The sequence below is a fragment of the Arvicanthis niloticus genome, chromosome 20 (assembly GCF_011762505.2).
Source record: "Arvicanthis niloticus isolate mArvNil1 chromosome 20, mArvNil1.pat.X, whole genome shotgun sequence".
Taxonomy (NCBI): domain Eukaryota; kingdom Metazoa; phylum Chordata; class Mammalia; order Rodentia; family Muridae; genus Arvicanthis; species Arvicanthis niloticus.
The window spans coordinates 49,666,518-49,685,533 of NC_047677.1; the positions used below are offsets into that span (position 1 = coordinate 49,666,518).

Consider the following 19,016-nt stretch of genomic DNA (forward strand, 5'->3'; position numbering starts at 1 on the left):
CAAGAGATCCACCTGCCTTGCTTCCTGAGCGCAGGGATCAAAGGTCTGCACCACCATGCCTGATCAGGAACTTTTCAATACTTAGGGCATGGTGGCAGACACCTGTAATTCCAGCTCTTGAAAGGTAGGGACGGGAGGATCAAGGGTTCAAGGCCAGCTGGGGATGTCTGAGACCTTGTCTCAAACAAACCTCCTAACTACTAAAACAAAGATTCAACAGGTGCAGCCTCTAGCACACTACATACACTGCAAGGTGCCAGGACCCTTGAAATGAACTGCACCTGGACTTGGGCATCCTCTCAGGGGAAAACCTGGCACAGGACATGGGTTTAACCATCCAGGCTTTGAAGGTTACAGTTGAAGTAGGGCATCCGTCCTCATGCTTTGGTGTTTAGCTAAGCAGAGGGAGGGGAAGGATGTGGTCTTTTTGGGTAATTTGAGAGGAAGCCATAAAGACCAAATCGAGTGGGTGGGGTTTGGCAATCCTGTTTGAATCCCACACTTAACTCTTTGACCTGGCTACCCCTGCCCACATCTGAACCTGGCACACACACACACACACACACACACACACACACACTGAACAACGTGGCAGATTTTCGGTTTATTACGGAGGAAACATGGGAGCTGCTACAACTCCCCTCCCCCCAGGCAATCAGGTGAAATGAGGACAGGGGACCATGATGGTGGGGATAGTGAGACAGGTCGCTGGTGCCAGATGTCCAGGCACAGAAGTCCACCCTTTGACTTTCCTGCTGAAGCCTTGCACTGAGGCTCAGATGTGGCATATGACCAGACTCAGGGTGTGTGACACGCAGAATGGGAACCAATGTCAGGTCAGCCCAGGCAAAAACTATCCTTAAGCTTCTTGAATAGAAGGAAGACAAACCAGCAGCCAGATCCAGGTGCCACCCAGAAGCTGGCCACGTAGAGCAGAACGCATTACAGGAGATTACAAGGATCTGAGGATTTGAATGTTTTAAGGATGCAGAGCGGGATGCTTGGGAGACTCAAAGGGTCTGCCCAGATGGAGCAGAATCTAAGAAGGGGAACATGTCAGGGTCTAGCCTGGGGAAGAACCAGAAGTCCTGAACTGTTGAGGAACAAGTATATTTGACGCAGGTCAGCAATGGACAAGCCCAGCTCCAGGGGCAGAATGAGAGAGCCCTCAGACATCTTATCATTATGGAAGCCAGGCTGAGGCAGAGAGAGGTTCAGGACATAGTAGAACTGTTTTATCTGAGATGCAGACAGGGGCATGCCCAGATGGCTTCCTGGGGGCCCAGGGAGAGTGCTATGGTGCTGGGCACTGGACCAGGAGTTGCAGTAATCGTACTGGCAGCAGCTAGCCCTATACCAGTAGTTTGAGTTGTAGATGAGGTGCTTCTCATGACATCGGTAGTACTGGTGCTGTCCACAGCCCCGTATGTGGAAGTAAACCTTGGAACCTAGAGGAGAGGGGACAGTTATAATCCTGGTTAATAGCTTCCCACAGTCCCTGACTCTTGCCAGCATTCACGCAGACCTCATTTTAGTCCATGGATTCTCAGAAGATAAAAAAAAAAAAAAAAATCGATTCACCTGTCTGCAAACCATACCTCCCCTTCAGAGAGCCCACCATTCCTTGTGTGGCCCAAACAACCCTCATGCTGAAGAGGCCAAGCCGCACGGCTCTGCCGTCAGCCCTGCCTGGGGCTCGGCTCACCGTTAAAGATAGTGATCACCATGCACGGCGATGAAGGGCTGATGGTGCACTTTTCTGAGCCAGAAATGCAGCCTAGCGAAGGGTCATCTAAGAGGCACAGGTGGCAGGTACGGACGCTGGCAACCGGACCTTGGCACAGAGAGCAAAGGAGACGGAGCCAGGAGCTCTTTCAGGCACACCCAGGACCAGCTCTCCCCATTCCCCCAGACCCTGGCCTTACTTACCCTTCCGCATCGCAAAGCCCACTGTGATCAGCACACCTACAAGCATACAGACCCTCATGGTGGAATTTTGGGGGTGAGGAGCAATGGAGTACCCAAGCCCCACCTTCCTGGGGTCACACTCCCTTGATCTTCAGAGGCAGAATGGGCTTGACAGGCAGTCTGAGCAGAGGCTGCTGTGGGTGCAGAGGTGCATTCCTGCCTGAGGCAGGGTCCTGACCAGAGGAGGAAGTTGTCTGTTGGCAGGAGAATGGCCTGTCCTCACCCACCTCGTCTGGGTCCCGTGTGGGCCACAGCTGAGCACCACTGGCTCCTTACCAGGTGTCTTCATCCAACACATATTTTGAAAGGCCTGTCCCCGTCAGGGACCATGAGTTAGCATCTGTCTGTCTCTGCTGTCCCCCACGTCAGGGACCATGAGTTAGCATCTGTCTGTCTCTGCTGTCCCCCCACGTCAGGGACCATGAGTTAGCGTCTGTCTGTCTCTGCTGTCCCCCACGTCAGGGACCATGAGTTAGCGTCTGTCTGTCTGTCTCTGCTGTCCCCCACGTCAGGGACCATGAGTTAGCGTCTGTCTGTCTCTGCTGTCCCCCCACGTCAGGGACCATGAGTTAGCGTCTGTCTGTCTCTGCTGTCCCCCACGTCAGGGACCATGAGTTAGCGTCTGTCTGTCTCTGGCACTACCTGCAGTCCACCTACACAGCAGGGTTGGTCCACATTATGCTGGGAGAGGTTGGCCACAGACAAGCTTCCCCACTCTTTCCAGATATCTGTCTCAGCTCTCTCAGCGGGGCTGGGGCGGGGCACAGACAACACTGAGCAGCAACTGGGGTGCTCTGCCTCCTCTACAGTTCCATTTATTGTAGGGTTACATCCCCTTTAACAGCAAAACTGAGGGCACTTCCCATGACACCCCTACAGTAGGCAGCCGGAGCCCAAAGAGAGCAGGTCTTCTTCAGCCTTTGAAACCTCTTCTCTTCAGTCCTGTACTCGCCCCAACTAGAATGCTGCTCTGACATACTATCTACGCACCTGACCTGATCCATGAAGCACCAACCTAGGGAGGACGGACCAGACCATGAGGGTTCCTGGAGTCCAACAGCCCCCCTCCCTCCCCAGCAGCACACACACAGGAGACTAGCTCACGGCCTTTTCTTCCTTTATTTCATATTCCCACCACAGTAACAATTCCTTTAATTTAAACTAAAAACCATAGACTTCCTGAAAGGGTGGCAGCGGAGGAATGGTGGTGTCACAGAGAGAGGGAGAGGTGGGTGGGCAATCAGCGAATCGTCTTGACTGGGCTCTTGAAGTTGCTGGCGGCTTGGAGCTGCAGCTGGTAGGCCATTGGATGGATCTTGAAACCGTAGAGCCTGGTCGAGGAGGCCAGGGAGGCAGCATGTGAGTACTCTGCTGGCCCTGCCCCGGCGGGCACCCCCACCCCCACCCCCACCCCAGCCTCCTCAACAAGACCCCAATTTCCTTGCCCATGAATATAGGAAACATGTGTCTCTTTCTCTGGTTTGGAGTGGGGTATGAATATTTCAAGACAGGAGTTGTCTGTGAAACAGGGCCTTGGCCTCGAACTCAGAGATCTGCCTACCTCTGCCTCCCCTTGTGCAACCAGGCCCAGCTTAAAAAATGTACCCTAAACATCCACTAAAATTAAAAGTCCAGGCCAGGTAATGCCTGTCTCATTTATAGCTTGAGGTCAACTCAGTCAAACACTCCCTGCGCCCTGCCCCTCCTGACACCTGTGCCAAACCAAACAGAAACCCACAGTGACAGTATAGCTCGGGGACAGAGAACAGCTCAGCAGGCATGAGGCTGGGTTAAACCCCCAACCCACACATGAGATTTCAAGTTTAAGAAGCTACAGATTAGTACTTGTACAAAATGGAGTCTCTCCCCCAGTATACAGTAAAGACAAGACACCAAGATGACAATCTAAGCTAAATGGCAAAGCCTGAGGATTTGGGGAAAAGGCTGAGAATCCAAGACAGCAACAGCCACAGCCTCTCTTTAAATAGTCAAGTGCACACATGTAAAATGCTGCTAGGCAGGTATTGGTGGCATCCCCGATTTACAGATAAGAAAACAGACGCACAAGCAATCAAGTAACTTCCCCATCACTCAGCAGAAAAAAATCCGACTTTGGGATAGGCAGGCCTCAAGAAAAGGCTATGCTTGTCCTCAATTCTCTCCAGACCTTGGATGGCTCTTTGACCCTTTATGACTGTCTTTGCTCCCCACCTGGGTACAAACTGGTTGGCAGGTCGCTTGGGCCGGTACTCTGGATGCACCATGAAGAGCATGTGAGGGAAACCAGTGCCAAAGTATGCGCCGTCCGTGTGGTGGTGCCTGGAGGACTTGGGTGTGTACACATCCATGCACTTGGGGCAGTACAGCTTCACCATGGCCTCGCCTGGGATGTCCGAAAGGCCTGGGAGACAGACAGCCAGACTACAGACCAGGTATCCCTGACCCTTCCCAACCTCCCATAGGACTTGGGCACTTAGTGCATTAAGCCAGCTTCTTGAAGGACTGCCAGACAGTGCCCTCCTCTCCCTGTTTCAACACTCACCAATGGGCAGCATTGGCTGGTTTTCACAGTATACACGAGGACAGTAACCAAAGTCTCCCTGCTGGTACTTTTCCAACTGAGGTGTATAAAACAGAAGGGACTGGTGGGTCAGCGTGAAGAGGCAATCTCAACTCATTTCACTGTTCCCTCATGCCTCCCACTTCTAATAACTAGAAGCCCCTCTTCTGTCAATACAGGTCCTCAAACTCCTCAAGTGCCTTTTCTGTCATGGGGCAGGCTGCAGAGTACAAGGGCCACTTGCTATTTGTTCCCTGCAGACTCCTTTGTTTTCTGGTTTCACCTCCCTTCCTGAAAACCACCTCCCTCAGTGTGGATTCAGTCCTCTGCCCAACTCTGGGCTTCTCCCTCTCTCCTCTGCCACGTTCCTGCCAGGCCTGAACCAAGCCTGATTCGTGCACCTGTTTCCCTTCCTGCAGGAGCAGAGCCTCACCATCTGTGCGATGCCTCGGTTGGTGAGGATGTAGCGGGCGTGGATCAATCCATAAAGCATCTCAGCTGCCTGTTCAATCAAGTCACTCTGGTTGGGGTTGTCTTCCAGCTCTTCATCTGAAACATGGGTGGGGTGGCCACTTGTTTAGCTTTCTTGGGTAACCCCACCTTACCCGCAAGGTGGCGCCTACAATTTATCTAGATACAAATTATCTGCTTGTGAGCCTCACCCTGTCTGTCATGCATCTGACCCAGAAACCTGGGCTTTTGACTCTTCTATAAAGCCAAGACTGCTCAGCACTGCCTGCTCTGTACCTCTTTAGTCTCTGCCTACCTCCCTCCTTTCACAGTAAGTAAATGTAAACAAATGCAGAGGTGGCCCTAGAGGGAAAGAGGCAGCACCCCAAACCCAAGAGGAAACTGCCATTAAAACAGAGCTGAGTTTCTTTCAGAGAGTGTGAAGACAAGCCAAGATTCAGGCGAGGAATCAACACAATGGAGAAGCCAAGCACTGCTGTGTCTGCCACAATCGAAAGCTAGGGCAGGAAGAGCAAGTGGTAAAATCCAATTGGGTTATAAATGGAGGGGCTAAAGGCGGGGAAAAAAAACACAGGAGCAAGTGAGCAAGGGATCTGGGGATAGGAGAGCTGGAGAATCAGAAGGAAATTTAGAAATTCAAGAAGCAAGTGAGGCTGTGATCTGTGGTCACTCAGGAGGCAGACAGATCTCTGTAAGTTTGACAGCCTTGTCTACAGAGTGAGTTCTAGGACAGACAAGGCTAACCAGGAAAACCCTGTCTCGAACACACCTCACACAACAACAACAAATTCAAGTAAGCAGAGACCAGAAGAGAACAAAAACAAAGCACAGCTGGGCGGTGGTGGCGCACGCCTTTAATCCCAGCACTTGGGAGGCAGAGGCAGGCGGATTTCTGAGTTCGAGGCCTAGCCTGGTCTACAGAGTGAGTTCCAGGACAGCTAGGGCTAGTCAGAGAAACCCTGTCTCAAAAAAAAAAAAAAAAACCAAAACAAACAAACAAAACCAAAAAAACAAAAAGCAAAGCACACCCAAGCGCACAGTCAGTCAGCAACAACCCTAGGGGCGCATTACCAGGTTCCAGGTCCAAGATCATGTCTAGAGCTTGTCGATAGTGAGGCACCTGCTCATTGAGTCCAGTAAGATTAAATTTGTCCTGGATGTAGTCTTCATCCACCTACAGGGACAGGGAAGCCAAGAGGCTGAAACTAGTATAGGAAGGCCCGTCTTCCACCTGGGCCCAAGAGAGATGTATGTCTTGTCCTCGGCCCAGACAGCTCCCCTGTTCCCTATTCCCAATTCTGCAGAAGAAATCAAGTCTCATAAAAACGGCTGCTCTTTTTTTTTTTGTTCTTCTTTTTTTTTTTTTTTTGGTTTGGTTTTTTCAAGACAGGGTTTCTCTGTGTAGCCTTGGCTGTCCTGGAACTCACTTTGTAGACCAGGCTGGCCTTGAACTCAGAAATCCGCCTGCCTCCCGAGTGCTGGGATTACAGGCGTGCACCACCACCGCCTGGCACGTCTGCTCTTTCTTGAAAGCTAACCAGACCCAGCACACACAGACATTATTCAGCTTCTGTCCCTCACTTTTAGAAACTGTGTTTGCCTTCCTCTTGGGGGACAGCAGATTCTCTGAGCTGAAGACCTGGGAGTCATGAAGGCTAAACAGTTTGGTTTCTGAAAGGCATTTATAATTTTCTACCCTAACCCACATTGCTTTTGCAGGATACACAACTTTTAACATGAAATATTTTAATTGTCCTAATGGTCACCAGAGATACATGTTAGCCATGCATATTGACAAACCCTTGCAATCTTAGCACTCGGGAGACTGGGGCAGTAGGATTGCCAGGAGTTCAAGGCCAATCTAGGCTGCATAGGGAGCTCGATCCAAATTTGCACTTGATTGAAATCTGCTGTCTGTCAGGCAACATAAAATAAAACACCGAGGACATGTGGAGTGGGCCGACCTAAACTCACCTCACAGAAGAATTCATTACCACGGAGCCCACAGAACCAGGAAATCCAGGACACCTCCTCAGAGCTGCTCATCTTTATGTCCGCTGAGAAAGAAGAGCCTAAGTAAGTGGAGACCAAGCTGCTTCTGGTCTCTTCCCTCCTCCCACACGTTCTCCACAACGACGGAAGAATCCAAGTCCAGCCAAGCTTAAAGGATCCCGGCCTCTGAAGCAGCTCCAAGCTTCTCTCCCTTACCTCAGCCCCCTTTGCAGTGTGCCGAGAATGAATTCCGCTACTTTTCAGGAAATGACAGGTCCCGACCTGTTAGCGTTACCCCCGTCCCTGGCGCTCCTCAAGGCCAGGCCTCTCCCCTCCGTGTCATCCGCGACAGGGCCCTCGGCCCCGGCTCCCCACCACCGCGGGTGCCCGCATGTTCCTGGCGCCTGTCCCAAGGCTCCCGAAGTTCATTTTACCCAACAGACCCGGCCTCTCCTGCCCTCGCAGGGTCGGCGAGGGCACCGCACTTCCGTGGGACTCACGAGCGTCCCCACAAGCCGCCTCTTCTCCCCAGGCCCCCCGACCTCCTTCGGCTACCGACCCGGTCACTTGCTCCGTCGCCCCCACATCGAGGAGCACCGACCAGAGTGCCGCACCCAGGGACCGGCGACTCGGCACGGAGACAAGCCCACACTCACCGGCCGGACCGGGGACTGGGACTGGGGTGGGGAAGGGGAGCTGTGCTTCCAAGGAACGGCGGAGACCGCTACTGGGCAGAAAACCCGACCGGCCGCGGCAGACGAAGTGGGGAGGGGGAGAACTGGAAACTGGTGAGGGTTTGGGGAGAAGAGGGCAACGCGCAGGCGCCAAGGACCGCCCCCCTACCTCAGTGGACGCCGGGAGATGGAGTCCCGTCAGCAGAGAGAAACTGACGAAATGAGGGGAAGGCAAACTACCAATCCCAGGAGGAACCGCGCACAACTCTAAGGCCGCGAGGCCCTAGGAAGCCGCCCGGGGGGCGGGGCGGACCACGGCGCCACCGGAAGCGGAAGCGGAAGCAGCTTCCCGACCAGGAAGCCTGGGAAATATAGTCTTATTAGGCTCGCTAGGCTGCGGGGTTGGCGCTCGGGGTGACTGTCATCCCTGCGGTGCTCCCTCAGCCTCCCCGTGCCAGGCCAGCCTTCTGGACCCCGGCTCTCCTTCAGGCCCGCGACAGAGCGCGCTCGGGCTCCGGCATGCGCAATGGTGTGGTGAAGGACTTAGGTCGAGTGTGCTTGGGATGCACTGAGCTGTGCACACGGCGTGAGAACCTGGCTCGCCCTGAGCGCTAACCTGAGGTGGGGCCGCTCGTCCCTTTGTACTTCTCCATTTCCTCAGAGCTGGAGTGGAGCGTTCTGCTGCGGACCCTCACTGTTCTTCAAACTCTGCTCAGAGTAGTGTTGAGGGGTGCCGTGGTGTTCATCTCACAGCTCCTCGGCATTCCACAGGGCTCCCCCTCTGTCCTCAGAGTCTTTCTGAACGCAGAGCGTGACCTCCCAGCTCCAGAGAAGGAGCTTGGTGCGGGAGGGACCAGGGCGAGGGTGGCGAAGAGCATTGTGGGGGCGTTATGTAAAAGCAGGACCCCAACCGACAGGTTCCCCCTTGGGTCCTCGCGCTCCTGGGCACGCGATGCTTTACGCGGATACTTGGAAAGGTTCCAGCGCGGGAAACTGAACCTTGTGGGTGTTTTGTTGTTGTTGTTGCCGCTGCGCATGCGTGATTACTCGCTGTGGCTGACTAGTTGATTGTAGCAACTCTTAACAGATTACAAGAGCACCATTTTGCGCTACGGAAGTGACAGTGCAGCGTCTTTTCCCCGGAAACCTTCCGGAATAATGTCACGCCTGTTTTTATCTGGGAAAAGGAGACCCCTAGATAAGATCGAGCAACATTTAAAAGGTCGACCTGATATTTCCTAATGTGTTAGAGGACTAGAAAAATGTTTTCAGAGAGGGCTTGTCATTTTTGTTTGTAGGAAGATGGGAGTTGAACGCAGGACCGCCCTAGACAACTGTCTTGTGGAATATTTTTTTTTCTTGTTATCCTTTTAATTTTCTGTGTTATTGATAAAACCTGGAATTCTCAAATTCGAGGCAAGCGTTCTACACAGCCATATGCACAATGCCCTTGTGAAATTTTACTAACATTGTGTCAGGATCTGCTATTCCTGTTTTACCATGAGTCCCGGGCTCTACAGAATCCTAGGTATGAAGTCAGTTTGGGGGTGGGAGGCCCGTTTTAGTTCTAGGCTGCTCTGTCATCCCAGCGGGCCCCTGGAGGTGGTGCTGGTCATCTTCACAAGAGCTACCTGAAAGGTTGGATCGCTTTTGCATCCTTGCCCCGTCTTCATTTTCTCATGTCTCCCACAGCCATGTCCAGGCCATCCCTCATCGAGTTTACGCCAGCTGCTGACTCCAGTGACCTGTGGAAGGATGGGCAGCAGCAGCCGCAGCCTGAGGAACCAGAGCCCGTCCTGGATGGAGCTGCAGCCCGGGCTTTCTATGAGGCTCTAATTGCAGACGACAGTAGCTCCTCTAAGCCCCAGAGAGCTGAACCTACCAGGGGGAGAAAGAGGAAGAGAAGAGTGATGAGGGAGCCTGCAGCAACAGGAGTCCCAAGACAAGGAAGTCCACTTGAGGATGAAGACAAGATGACACGGTGGATCCTGCTGGCAGCCCAGAATGGGGATCTGACAGAACTTCGGAGGCTGCTGGAACCCCAAGAGGCAGGGGGAGCTGGAGGGAATATCAATGCTCGCGATGCCTTCTGGTGGACTCCCTTGATGTGTGCTGCCCGAGCGGGCCAGGGTGCTGCTGTGCGCTATCTCCTGGGCCGAGGGGCTGCCTGGGTAGGAGTGTGTGAGCTGGGAGGCAGAGATGCTGCTCAGCTGGCTGAAGAAGCAGGCTTTCCTGAGGTAGCCCGCATGGTCAGAGAGAGTCACGGAGAGACAAGGAGCCCGGAGAGCCGGAACCGGTGAGGAGGGAGCCTTCACTTAGACCCATCTTTTATTGTGTTCTTTTCAAGGACACCTCATACCAAGGGCCCCACAGCAGCTAAAGGGAGCCATTAGCCTCCAGCTTAGCTCCCTCATAGAGTGGTCATGGGCGTGGCCTTTCTGCATTTGAATCTTGGTTCCATTTATTTGCAGTGCCAGCCTAAAGTCTGCGGATCTCAGTCCTTGTCTGAGAACTAGAGATAAGGCTTTTTCTCAAAGGGATGGTAAGATGCAGTAGGTTAGTGTGGAAAGTGATGGGACATGCTTGTCAGATGGTATGCACTTTATAAATACCAGCGCTATTCCTGAGAGCTTGAGGCCTACCCCACAGTATTCCAAATAGTCCCTTCCGGACAAATGGAGAGGAGCTGGCATGGCTTGGTTAGAGCACCTGCTTAACCCTTGGAAGACCCTGGGGTCCTTCTCCAAGACAAGATACAACCAAAGATGCTGCTGAAATTAGGAGAAAGGCATAGGCGCTCTGCCCTGCTCCGCCTGGTGCCTGAACAACGTGAGGCTTCCGTTTGTCTTTCTCCCCTATAACTTACTTCTTTCTCTGCAGATCTCCCCCCTCCTCCTCCCAGTTCTGTGAGGACTGTGGTGCCCACTTTGAAGACTCCAACCACCGCACATCTACTGCTCACTTGCTGTCACTGTCTAGGGGACCCCAGCCCTCCAACCTTCCCCTTGGTGTGCCCACTTCCAGTCCTGGCTTCAGGCTGCTGCTGAGGGGTGGCTGGGAACCAGGAATGGGGCTAGGACCACGGGGTGAAGGCCGGGCCAACCCTATTCCCACTGTCCTCAAGAGGGACCAGGAAGGACTGGGCTATAGATCCCCACCCCAACCCCGAGTCACACACTTTGCAGCTCGGGATACCCGGGCTGTGTCTGGGAGAGAGAGAGTACCTCGAGTTGCCACGCTGAGTCAGAGGGAGAGCAGAAGGCGAGAGGAGAAGGACAGAGTCTGGGAGCGAAATCTAAGACTATACATGAACCTCAACTTCTGACTGATACCGACTGGTCCTGGTCTGGCACTCGCTGGACTTAGGCCTCTGACTTGGACACTTGGACTTCCAGACCCGTAGGCCTTGGCTGTTGGGCTCTGCTTTTAGAGAGAAGGGCTGAGCTGGGAGATAAATAAACTTCCTTTCTTGTGGCTTGTTTCCTTTCTTGCACGATACAGTAGGGATTTGGAGCAAATCTGAGAGTCACATGGAAGTCTCACCTGAGCCAAAAGGATAAGCTCTCCGGGTGACAGGAGGGTCCCTACTCCTGCCGGCTGCATGTTACCTGCTCCTTGAACCGCCCCCCCAACTAGAAATTGCCCCCACTCTGTGCAAATCTTCCCTCTGAGTGTGTGTCTAGGCCAATCCAGTCAAGTCAGTGACGTGTATCATAAACCAAGCGTGCTCTGTGCTGGAAACAAGACAAACCCCTGAACTCCTCGAGGAAGGCAGCTGTGATGAGATATAATACCTGGGGGTAGAGAAATTGAAAGCCCCCAAAGAGGCAGTAGAGTCCTGCAGGATTGGCCAGTGCAACTAACATCATCCAACCCCAACCTGTGTGGCATTCTAGCCTTGACCAGATAAAAAGTTTAAGATGAATTTTTTTGTTTTGTTTTTTGTTTTTTTGAGACACAATGTCATTATGTAGATCAGGCTGGCCTCAAACTTAGTTAAAACTGCCATGTGGCTTTACAGTATGGGGTGTGTAACCCACGGCTTCACACCTTACTGAGTTAATGATTCCCAGGCCTAAGGCAGACGTAAGACTATTTCATTCCCTGAAAACCAAGCAACATGCTTTTCTACATTTCTCTGTTGTACGTACTTGGCACCCCTACCCCATTGGGATGCTTATACACAGTGCTAGGAACATGAAAGCTTTCAAATCCCTGTCTGGAAGGCCAAAGGGTGCTGCTTAAGTCACGTGGCTTCTGTTATTTACCTTTCTGGACCAGCATTATAAGAAATCACAGGTGAGGAATAGCGGGGGATTGTGGGAAAGAACCAGCAGCCCGAATCATAACACTAGGAAAGCAGAGTCAAAAGGATTGATTGACTCAAAGTCAGCCTGGGCTATAAATGTCTAAGGCTTTCCTGAATATATCTGAATATATATATATTCAGGAAAGTATATATATATATATGTATATATCCGCGGTCCTTAAAAACAAAGCCGGACAGTGGTGGAGCGTTCCTTTAATCTCAAGGAGGCAAGAGGCAGGCGGATCTCTCTGAGTTGGAGGCCAGCCTGGTCTACAGAGCTAATTCCAGGATCGCCAAGGCTACTCTGAAAAACAAAACGAAAAGTCCCAATCCAAGGGCTGGAGTACCTAACCAATGTCAGTGGCAGGAGGCTCTGGGAGGTGAACAGCAGAACCCGGGTTCGTACTGAGGGTCTGGCCTTAGGTGGTCCTCTCTCTACGCCTGCGCTAGTGAATCGCGGGGGCTTCAGGGGAGGTCGCTCTGTTGGGTCCGCCTCATGGGCTGAGCTCCGCCCCCGCTGGTCCCTCCCGACCCGGTACAGCTGCTTCCGGGCTCGCACGGCTAAGGGAGGCCGCTCCCCGGACGCTGGGCCCCTGAGCTACTCGCTGCGAGACGCCTGGGTCCCTAGGTAGGCCTGCACTGTGTCTTGCGTCTGCGATCTCCAAGGACATCTCTGCTCTGACCTTGCGGAGGCCGCGTCTCAGCTGCGCCCTCGCGGGACAGTGGGGCCACTTTGTGGAACGATAGCTTCCTAAGTTAAGGGATGCATATAACTGACTGGAGTTCGCTGGACACTTCCATCCTGTCTTCTTCTCTACAGAGACTTCCTGTTCCTTGAGCTCCCTTGGGCAGCGATTTAAGGGTCCTTAAATCCAGGACCTAAGGACCCTGGACTACCACCTTCTTTCCTTCTTCAATGGCGCACCACCTCTCCCCTTTCTGGGGCACCTTGGGATGTGGTTTTGGTGAGTGAAACTTGGGGTGCTGACTGCTGGGAAGGAAATCTGAAAGCACAGAACATTGTGGGGGTGACCCTGGCCTTATCGGGCCCTAGAAGTCTTCTTAGTGTGTGGGCTGGCAAATGGATTTCTTTTCCCTTAGACTGACACGGAAGCAGGGCATTTACCACACTTGGGGCCGTGTGAGACCTTTCTGAATTCAGAGTAGGACGACATCACCAAACATCTTCTGAACCGGAACTGATTCTGGCTTCTGAGGAGATCCCGAGAGTCTTAAGCAGAGTCAGGAAGTGGTCACAGATTTGGGGAACTCATTCCACAGCTCAATTATGTTCCTTCGACGGCTTGGTGGCTGGCTGCCTCGACCTTGGGGTCGAAAGAAATCAACGAAGGCTGATTTGCCTGCCCCAGAACCCAGATGGGTGGACAGCTCCCCGGAGAATTCAGGGAGTGACTGGGACAGTGCTCCAGAGACCATGGGAGATGTGGGGCCTCTTAAGACCAAGGGTTCAGGAACACGGAGGCCCCCTGGGGTTGCTCCAGAGTCTAGCAGGGACATCAAAGTGGATCAACTGGGGAACAAAAGAATGGATTCCCTCAAGAGTGACAAGACTGCCTCTACCATGGAAGAGCCTGCAAGACTGGAGACTGGAGGAGCCGTTCCTAAACTGGATTGGGATTCTGTGGATTCAGGTGGCATGAAGAACCTTGGAGTGTCTCCTCAAGGGAGACTAGGCACCGCTGGGCCAGAAGTCCTATTGGAGAAACCTGGTCGCCGTCAGAAGCTGCTGCGCTGGCTGCGGGGGGAACCAGGGGCTCCCTCACATTACTTGCAGGACCCAGAGGAGTACCTGCAGATCTCAACCAATTTGACCCTGCACCTGCTGGAGCTGCTTGCCTCGGCCTTGCTGGCTCTGTGCTCTAGGCCACTCCGAGCCATCTTGGATGCTTTGGGCCTTCGAGGGCCTGTGGGCCTCTGGCTACACGGGCTACTGTGTTTCCTGGCTGCCCTACACGGGCTCCACACTGTGCTGAGCCTACTTACTGCCCACCCCCTGCATTTTGCCTGCCTCTTTGGCCTGTTGCAGGCCCTGGTGCTGGCTGTCAGCCTCCGAGAACCTGTTGAGGATGAGGAGACTGCTGATTGGGAGAGCGAGGGGCAGGAGAGAGAGGCCAAGGAGCAGAGGGAAGGTCCCAGAAGGGGGTTGTGACTGGGGGAGGGTGGGAGCAAAGGGTAAAGATAGTGGGTTGGCCTTTAGGAGGAAGATGGGGAAACCCGGATTGTAAGCACAGCAACCTCAGGGATGGGGAGGAAACTCAGGCACAGGGGGTCCTGTCACACACACTAACAGACAGGGCTGTCTAGGGTGGCCATTAATGGACAATGGGGCATCACCATTGAAGTCACCAGCTGTTGTTATTTTTTGCTTTTACATTTATCCACCGTTTTGTTTTGTAATTTCCACCTCCACTTTTTAAAAGCAAAATAGAATAAAAACAACCGTGGAGAATGGATGCCACAGGGCCCTTTCCAGGCCAGGGATGGACAGGGCCAGAGGCAGGACAGAGATCTCTGCATTTAGAGATGATGGAGAGACCCATGGTGTCCCTTTGATCCTAGAACCAGAACCATCTAGAGGAGAGTGAGGCTGTGAGGGAGAAGAGGCTACAGGTGCTTTGGTACCTGCAGGGAGGGTCTGATTCTCAGTGGGAGCCAGAAGAAACAGGGCTGCTGCGGGCCAGGTTGCCATGAGGACCAGCACAGAAGAGCTGGCAGTTCTGACCGGCCGTGGGGCAAGTACAGCACCTGCCTCTTCACTCAGGCTAGTGGCTTGCTCACTCAGCAATAAATGCACCACACTACATGCTAAATACACCAGTCCCATGTGAGAGGCTCCGCTCAGTGTCCTTCCTGATGGTGTGAGGCGGTGGAGGTGTCGGTCTGGGGGAGGGAAGGGGAGGGTCAGAGTGGAGAAATGAAGTCTTTGATTTCAGCAGACAAAACTCAGGAGATGAGGATCGACAAATCATCTTTATTATCCACGAGAGGGAGCAGGAGTCTCCGGCTTCTCCCCTCAGCTCAGTTCCTATCTTGTCCATCTAGGATGCGGGTGAAGTCACTGGTCACTTGCTGGACAGTGGGCAGGCCTCTGTGGTGGGAGGAGGGAGAGAGTAAGAGGGTGGGTGTGCAGGGGAGGAGTGCCGAGGAGTGCTGTTGTGCTGGAGCCGGGGCAGGAGAGCCTTCCACTCTGTTTCTGGCCCTTTCTTCTCTTTATCTAAAACAGTGGTTCTCCAACAGTCAGTCATGACCCCTTTGGGGGATCAGACAGCCCTTTCACAGGGGTTGTATATCAGATACCCTGCATGTGGGATATTACACGATTCATAAAAGTAGCAAAATTACAGTTATGAAGTAGCAATGAAATAGTTTTATGGTTGGTGGGGGGTGGTCACCACACCATGAGGAACACATTAAAGGGTCACAGCGTTAGGAAGGGTGAGAACCACTGCTCTAAAGACTCGGAACCTACCTTTCTCCTCTTTTCATTTTTAAGAGACAGCCTCACTATATATATGGTCCTGGCTGTCCTGAAACTCAGCTTGTACACCGGGCTGGCTTTAAATCTGTGACAATTCTTTTGCCTCTGCCACCTGAGTGGCAGAGATTACAGAGTGTGTCACTATTCCTGACTCCACAAAAGTCCTTCTGGTACCAGTCTAGCCCATTGAGAATTAGAGGGGTCACTGTACCCACTCTGATAATGTCTGCCTTTGGCCATGGCCTCTGCTGACATGGCACAAAGCTCTTTACAGTTCCCACAGAAGCCTTGGTGACAACTTCAACTCCTCACCTTGATCCCTGGGAGTCACTAAGAAGGCTCTGAAGTCCAGGCAAGAGGTCAGAGACTGGAATTCCTCCACACACTTCTCTGGAGGGTGTGGTGATCGATCTGGAAGGACAGGGAACATCCAGGCCAGTCAATGTTCCTGCTTCTCAGCCCTGCCTCCCAGTTCTCAAAAGACATGCTGAAGTGCCTTCCCTGTTCTGAAAGGATTTTCAAGAGTCCCAACCAGGGAGGCTCTTTTTTTATTATTATTACTTTATTTTATTTATGTATATGATGAGTACAATTATAGCTGTCCTCAGACACACCAGAAGAGAGCGTCAGATAGATCCCATTACAGATAGTTGTGAGCCACCACGTGGTTGCTGGGAATTGAACTCAGGACCTCTGGAAGAGCAAACAGTGCTCTTAACTGCTGAGCCATCTCTCCAGCCTTCCCACTTCCCTGGGATATTCCCTGCCTGTATCCCCACTCACTGTAGAGCAGAAAGCGCTGGTAACCCTGGCCCATCTCTTTCAGCATGATTCCTCCTGGACACGAGCTGGAGAAGAGGTCTGTTTTCATGTCTGGGCGTCCTGTCGGGATCAGGAGAGGACCATGAGGATAGGTGCAAACCCACTGAATCAGGTCTGCTAGTGAGGACCATGATCCCAGCTGCCCAGGAAGCTGAGGCAGGAGGGTTTCACATTCAAGGCCTGTCCACATTCAATGCTCTGGGCTACAGGGTGAGCTCAACAATCATCAGGGCAACTTAGTGAAATCCTGTCTCAAAAGAAAAAGGGTCTGGGAATACAGTTCAGTGATGGCGTGCTTCCCCAGTATGCAGGAGGTCCTAGGTTCAAGCCTCAGTTCTGAGGGGGAAACAGCTCAGGGAGACTAGACCAGGGGAGGGCTGGTGGGAACCAACCTTCAGTTCTGAGTTCTGTGTTTCCTTTCCCTTCAGTCAAACGATATGTCCATTTCCGGGGCACACAGACCCCGTTTTTCCTGCAGAGGTGGCAGTGTCAAGATAGGAAGATTGAGTGTCATTCCACCCACACAGTGGCCACCTTTACTCCATCCCTCTCTTCCCCACACCCTAGCTCTTTGGGTTTCAAACCATCAAGAGATAGCTAGGCCCATTCCGTCTCCAGAAAGTGACTTTAATGTTGTGGAATTCAGTGGGCAGAGAGTGATGGAGCCTGACTCTGGGTGGGGCGACGGTTCACAGTTGGGGCAGAGAACACACTCAGTGGTGCCTCTGCCTCCTTCCCGGATACTCACAAGCGGATGGTAGCTCGAAGCTGGAGCTGCCTTGGGGCAGAGCCGGCAGCCATGTTGAAGACAATATTGTCCACCAGGTTAAAAGTTGCCAACTCTTCCATGGTGGGGGCTGCTCCCGCAATAAAGTACCACAGGCCCAGGTGGGGCTCCGGGGTCTGGAGAGACGATGAAAGGAGCAAAGGGATGGGTTGCTGAGTACATCATCGCAAAATCTGCCCAACATCCCCATCTGTCAGCAGAGCTACACTTGAAGCTTGGCGTTCTGGTGGTCTTCATTGTTTGCAACAAGGAGCCATCAGTGCACCCCGCACACCCTCTTCCTCACTTCCTTTTCCAACATGCCTTCTGGCCATCTTGAGCTACCCACCCACCCAAGACTTTTGGCTTCTACTACACAGGCTTTTTCCCTCAGTCCATACCTCTATGTCGTTCGTTTTCAGTGTTGTCAGTTGACTGTGCTCAGGGCACTGATTCATGGAGTTAAACAGAAGGCCATAGAGATACAGCAGAGCCGCCCAAACTTGGTGGAACATCTCGGGAGGAGAGTGGGTGCTCTGCAGTTGAGGGGACCTCTGCCTTAACTGTTCTCTGCTGGCCGCTCAGTCCACGAGGCCTCCAGCCCCCTTGCCTCGACCCTTGACCCTTTAACCTGCTAATAAGTAACTTCAACCTTGTTTTCCATCCCAAGCCTAGATTAACTATGGCATTGGGGCATTCCTCCCCCTCTTCCGGATGCAACCACCCTACAGTATACCCTGGCACGACCAGTGACTCGGAGGCCTTAGGAGGAAAGCTGAGCCCTGCAGTAGAAACCTAGAGTCTTCCAAATTGTATTTGATTGGAGCTCTGCTGAGATGTGAAGCACCGAAGAGAAGTGACCGGATTCGGTCTTTCATTCATTCACTCGGGCAGGTTTGGGATTTCAGTTGTTTGCCAGGAACCAGCTAATCCTGGAGGACAATGTTTTTAAAAAGCAGAAAACAGCTTTGCTTTGCAAACAATCGCTTGCAGTGCAAGCTGATAAGTGTTAGAACAGGCACCAGCTGGTCGCTAGGGCACGGAGGACTTCTTTTTTTTTTTTTTCTTTTAATTAAGACAGGGTTTCACTATGTAGCTTTGGTTGTCCTAGGATTCCCTATGTAAACCAGCTGGACTCAGAGATCATCCACCTGCCTCTGCCTCCCAAGTGCTGGGATTAAAGGCGTGCACCACCACTGCCCGGCTATTTCTATCTTTTTACCCCCATCTCTGGAATGGGCAACCCATTAGTCTCAGAGGATTAAATAGAGATCATTTATACATCAAGTCCTAAGTAAATACCCTTATCATCAGTAACAGCAAAGCACCAACTGCAACTTCTGGTGGTGATTTTTATTTTTATTTTTTTATGTCTATTTTTTACACTGTTGTAGCTGCCTGTGGCCACGAATCAACTGGGTTCACCTGAAAGGGGGGCTGGGAATGAAAGGGGACGGAGGGCGAGAAGAGATGAAGCCAAGACAAAGTTCTCTGATCAAGGCTCAAAGCTTTAATGTTCAGCTCTCAATTTAAAGGGGAAGGCCCAACCCAAAACTCCTCCTGGTTTCAGCCGAGATGGGTGGTATAATCCATAATCCGTCCTAGGTCACGGCTGGAGATATCTCAGGGCAAGCCTAGGGGCAGTTCTGCTTCTGTGTTCTGTGCAGCTAAGGTGGGTAACACTAGGTCTGTTGTGGTAAGCAAGGTCTCTCAGGCCTGCTCAAGGCTGGGGGAAGGGCACACACTGTCGTTGTTTTTAGACACCAGAAGAGGGCATCAGATCCCATTACAGATGGTTGTGAGCCACTAAATGGTTGCTAGGAATTGAACTCAGGACCTCTGGAAGAGCAGACAGTGCTCTTAACCACTGAGCCATATTTCCAGCCCATGAAATTTTTATAATAAAATACTAAATCTGGGTCTGTAGAAGTGGCTCAGCAGTGAGCCAAGCTGGA

At 52.4% G+C, this 19,016-nt stretch overlaps 5 protein-coding genes across 9 annotated transcripts; 2 read left to right on the plus strand and 3 right to left on the minus strand.

Moving 5' to 3' along the window:
- Nucleotides 1–598: 598 nt before the first annotated feature.
- On the minus strand, nucleotides 599–2,925 carry Ly6g5b (lymphocyte antigen 6 family member G5B). The gene is made up of 3 exons (XM_034524101.2): nucleotides 1,930–2,925; nucleotides 1,706–1,834; nucleotides 599–1,448 (listed from the first exon to the last, which is right to left on the minus strand). Exons 1-3 carry the CDS (start codon nucleotides 1,985–1,987, stop codon nucleotides 1,057–1,059), a joined length of 579 nt encoding a protein of 192 aa, XP_034379992.1. The 5' UTR covers nucleotides 1,988–2,925; the 3' UTR covers nucleotides 599–1,056.
- Nucleotides 2,926–3,068: 143 nt separating this feature from the next.
- On the minus strand, nucleotides 3,069–8,609 carry Csnk2b (casein kinase 2 beta). Of its 3 annotated transcripts, none has more exons than XM_076916755.1 (7): nucleotides 8,282–8,609; nucleotides 6,974–7,056; nucleotides 6,071–6,173; nucleotides 4,962–5,077; nucleotides 4,511–4,586; nucleotides 4,180–4,369; nucleotides 3,069–3,299 (listed from the first exon to the last, which is right to left on the minus strand). In XM_076916755.1, the coding sequence occupies exons 1-7, from the start codon at nucleotides 8,316–8,318 to the stop codon at nucleotides 3,209–3,211; spliced, it is 696 nt and encodes a 231-aa protein (XP_076772870.1). In that variant the 5' UTR covers nucleotides 8,319–8,609; the 3' UTR covers nucleotides 3,069–3,208. The 3 variants fall into 3 exon arrangements, with proteins under 3 accessions (XP_076772870.1, XP_034379989.1, XP_034379991.1); XM_034524098.2 differs by lacking the exon at nucleotides 8,282–8,609 and adding an exon at nucleotides 7,648–7,814; XM_034524100.2 differs by lacking the exon at nucleotides 8,282–8,609 and adding an exon at nucleotides 7,208–7,558.
- Gpank1 (G-patch domain and ankyrin repeats 1) lies at nucleotides 7,990–11,139 on the plus strand. 3 transcript variants are annotated; one of them, XM_034524093.2, is made up of 3 exons: nucleotides 7,990–8,286; nucleotides 9,358–9,961; nucleotides 10,546–11,139. In XM_034524093.2, the coding sequence occupies exons 2-3, from the start codon at nucleotides 9,360–9,362 to the stop codon at nucleotides 10,988–10,990; spliced, it is 1,047 nt and encodes a 348-aa protein (XP_034379984.1). In that variant the 5' UTR covers nucleotides 7,990–8,286; nucleotides 9,358–9,359; the 3' UTR covers nucleotides 10,991–11,139. The 3 variants fall into 3 exon arrangements, with proteins under 3 accessions (XP_034379984.1, XP_076772869.1, XP_034379983.1); XM_076916754.1 differs by lacking the exon at nucleotides 7,990–8,286 and adding an exon at nucleotides 8,680–8,887; XM_034524092.2 differs by lacking the exon at nucleotides 7,990–8,286 and adding an exon at nucleotides 8,902–9,193.
- A 1,971-nt stretch (nucleotides 11,140–13,110) lies between these two features.
- Nucleotides 13,111–14,294, plus strand: C20H6orf47 (chromosome 20 C6orf47 homolog). Its single transcript, XM_076916761.1, has one exon. The coding sequence runs from the start codon at nucleotides 13,263–13,265 to the stop codon at nucleotides 14,142–14,144; it is 882 nt and encodes a 293-aa protein (XP_076772876.1). The 5' UTR covers nucleotides 13,111–13,262; the 3' UTR covers nucleotides 14,145–14,294.
- Nucleotides 14,295–14,946: 652 nt separating this feature from the next.
- Nucleotides 14,947–17,675, minus strand: Apom (apolipoprotein M). The gene is made up of 6 exons (XM_034524542.2): nucleotides 17,463–17,675; nucleotides 17,044–17,198; nucleotides 16,688–16,767; nucleotides 16,257–16,355; nucleotides 15,786–15,884; nucleotides 14,947–15,083 (listed from the first exon to the last, which is right to left on the minus strand). The coding sequence occupies exons 1-6, from the start codon at nucleotides 17,574–17,576 to the stop codon at nucleotides 15,058–15,060; spliced, it is 573 nt and encodes a 190-aa protein (XP_034380433.1). The 5' UTR covers nucleotides 17,577–17,675; the 3' UTR covers nucleotides 14,947–15,057.
- Between the last annotated feature and the right edge of the window lie 1,341 nt (nucleotides 17,676–19,016).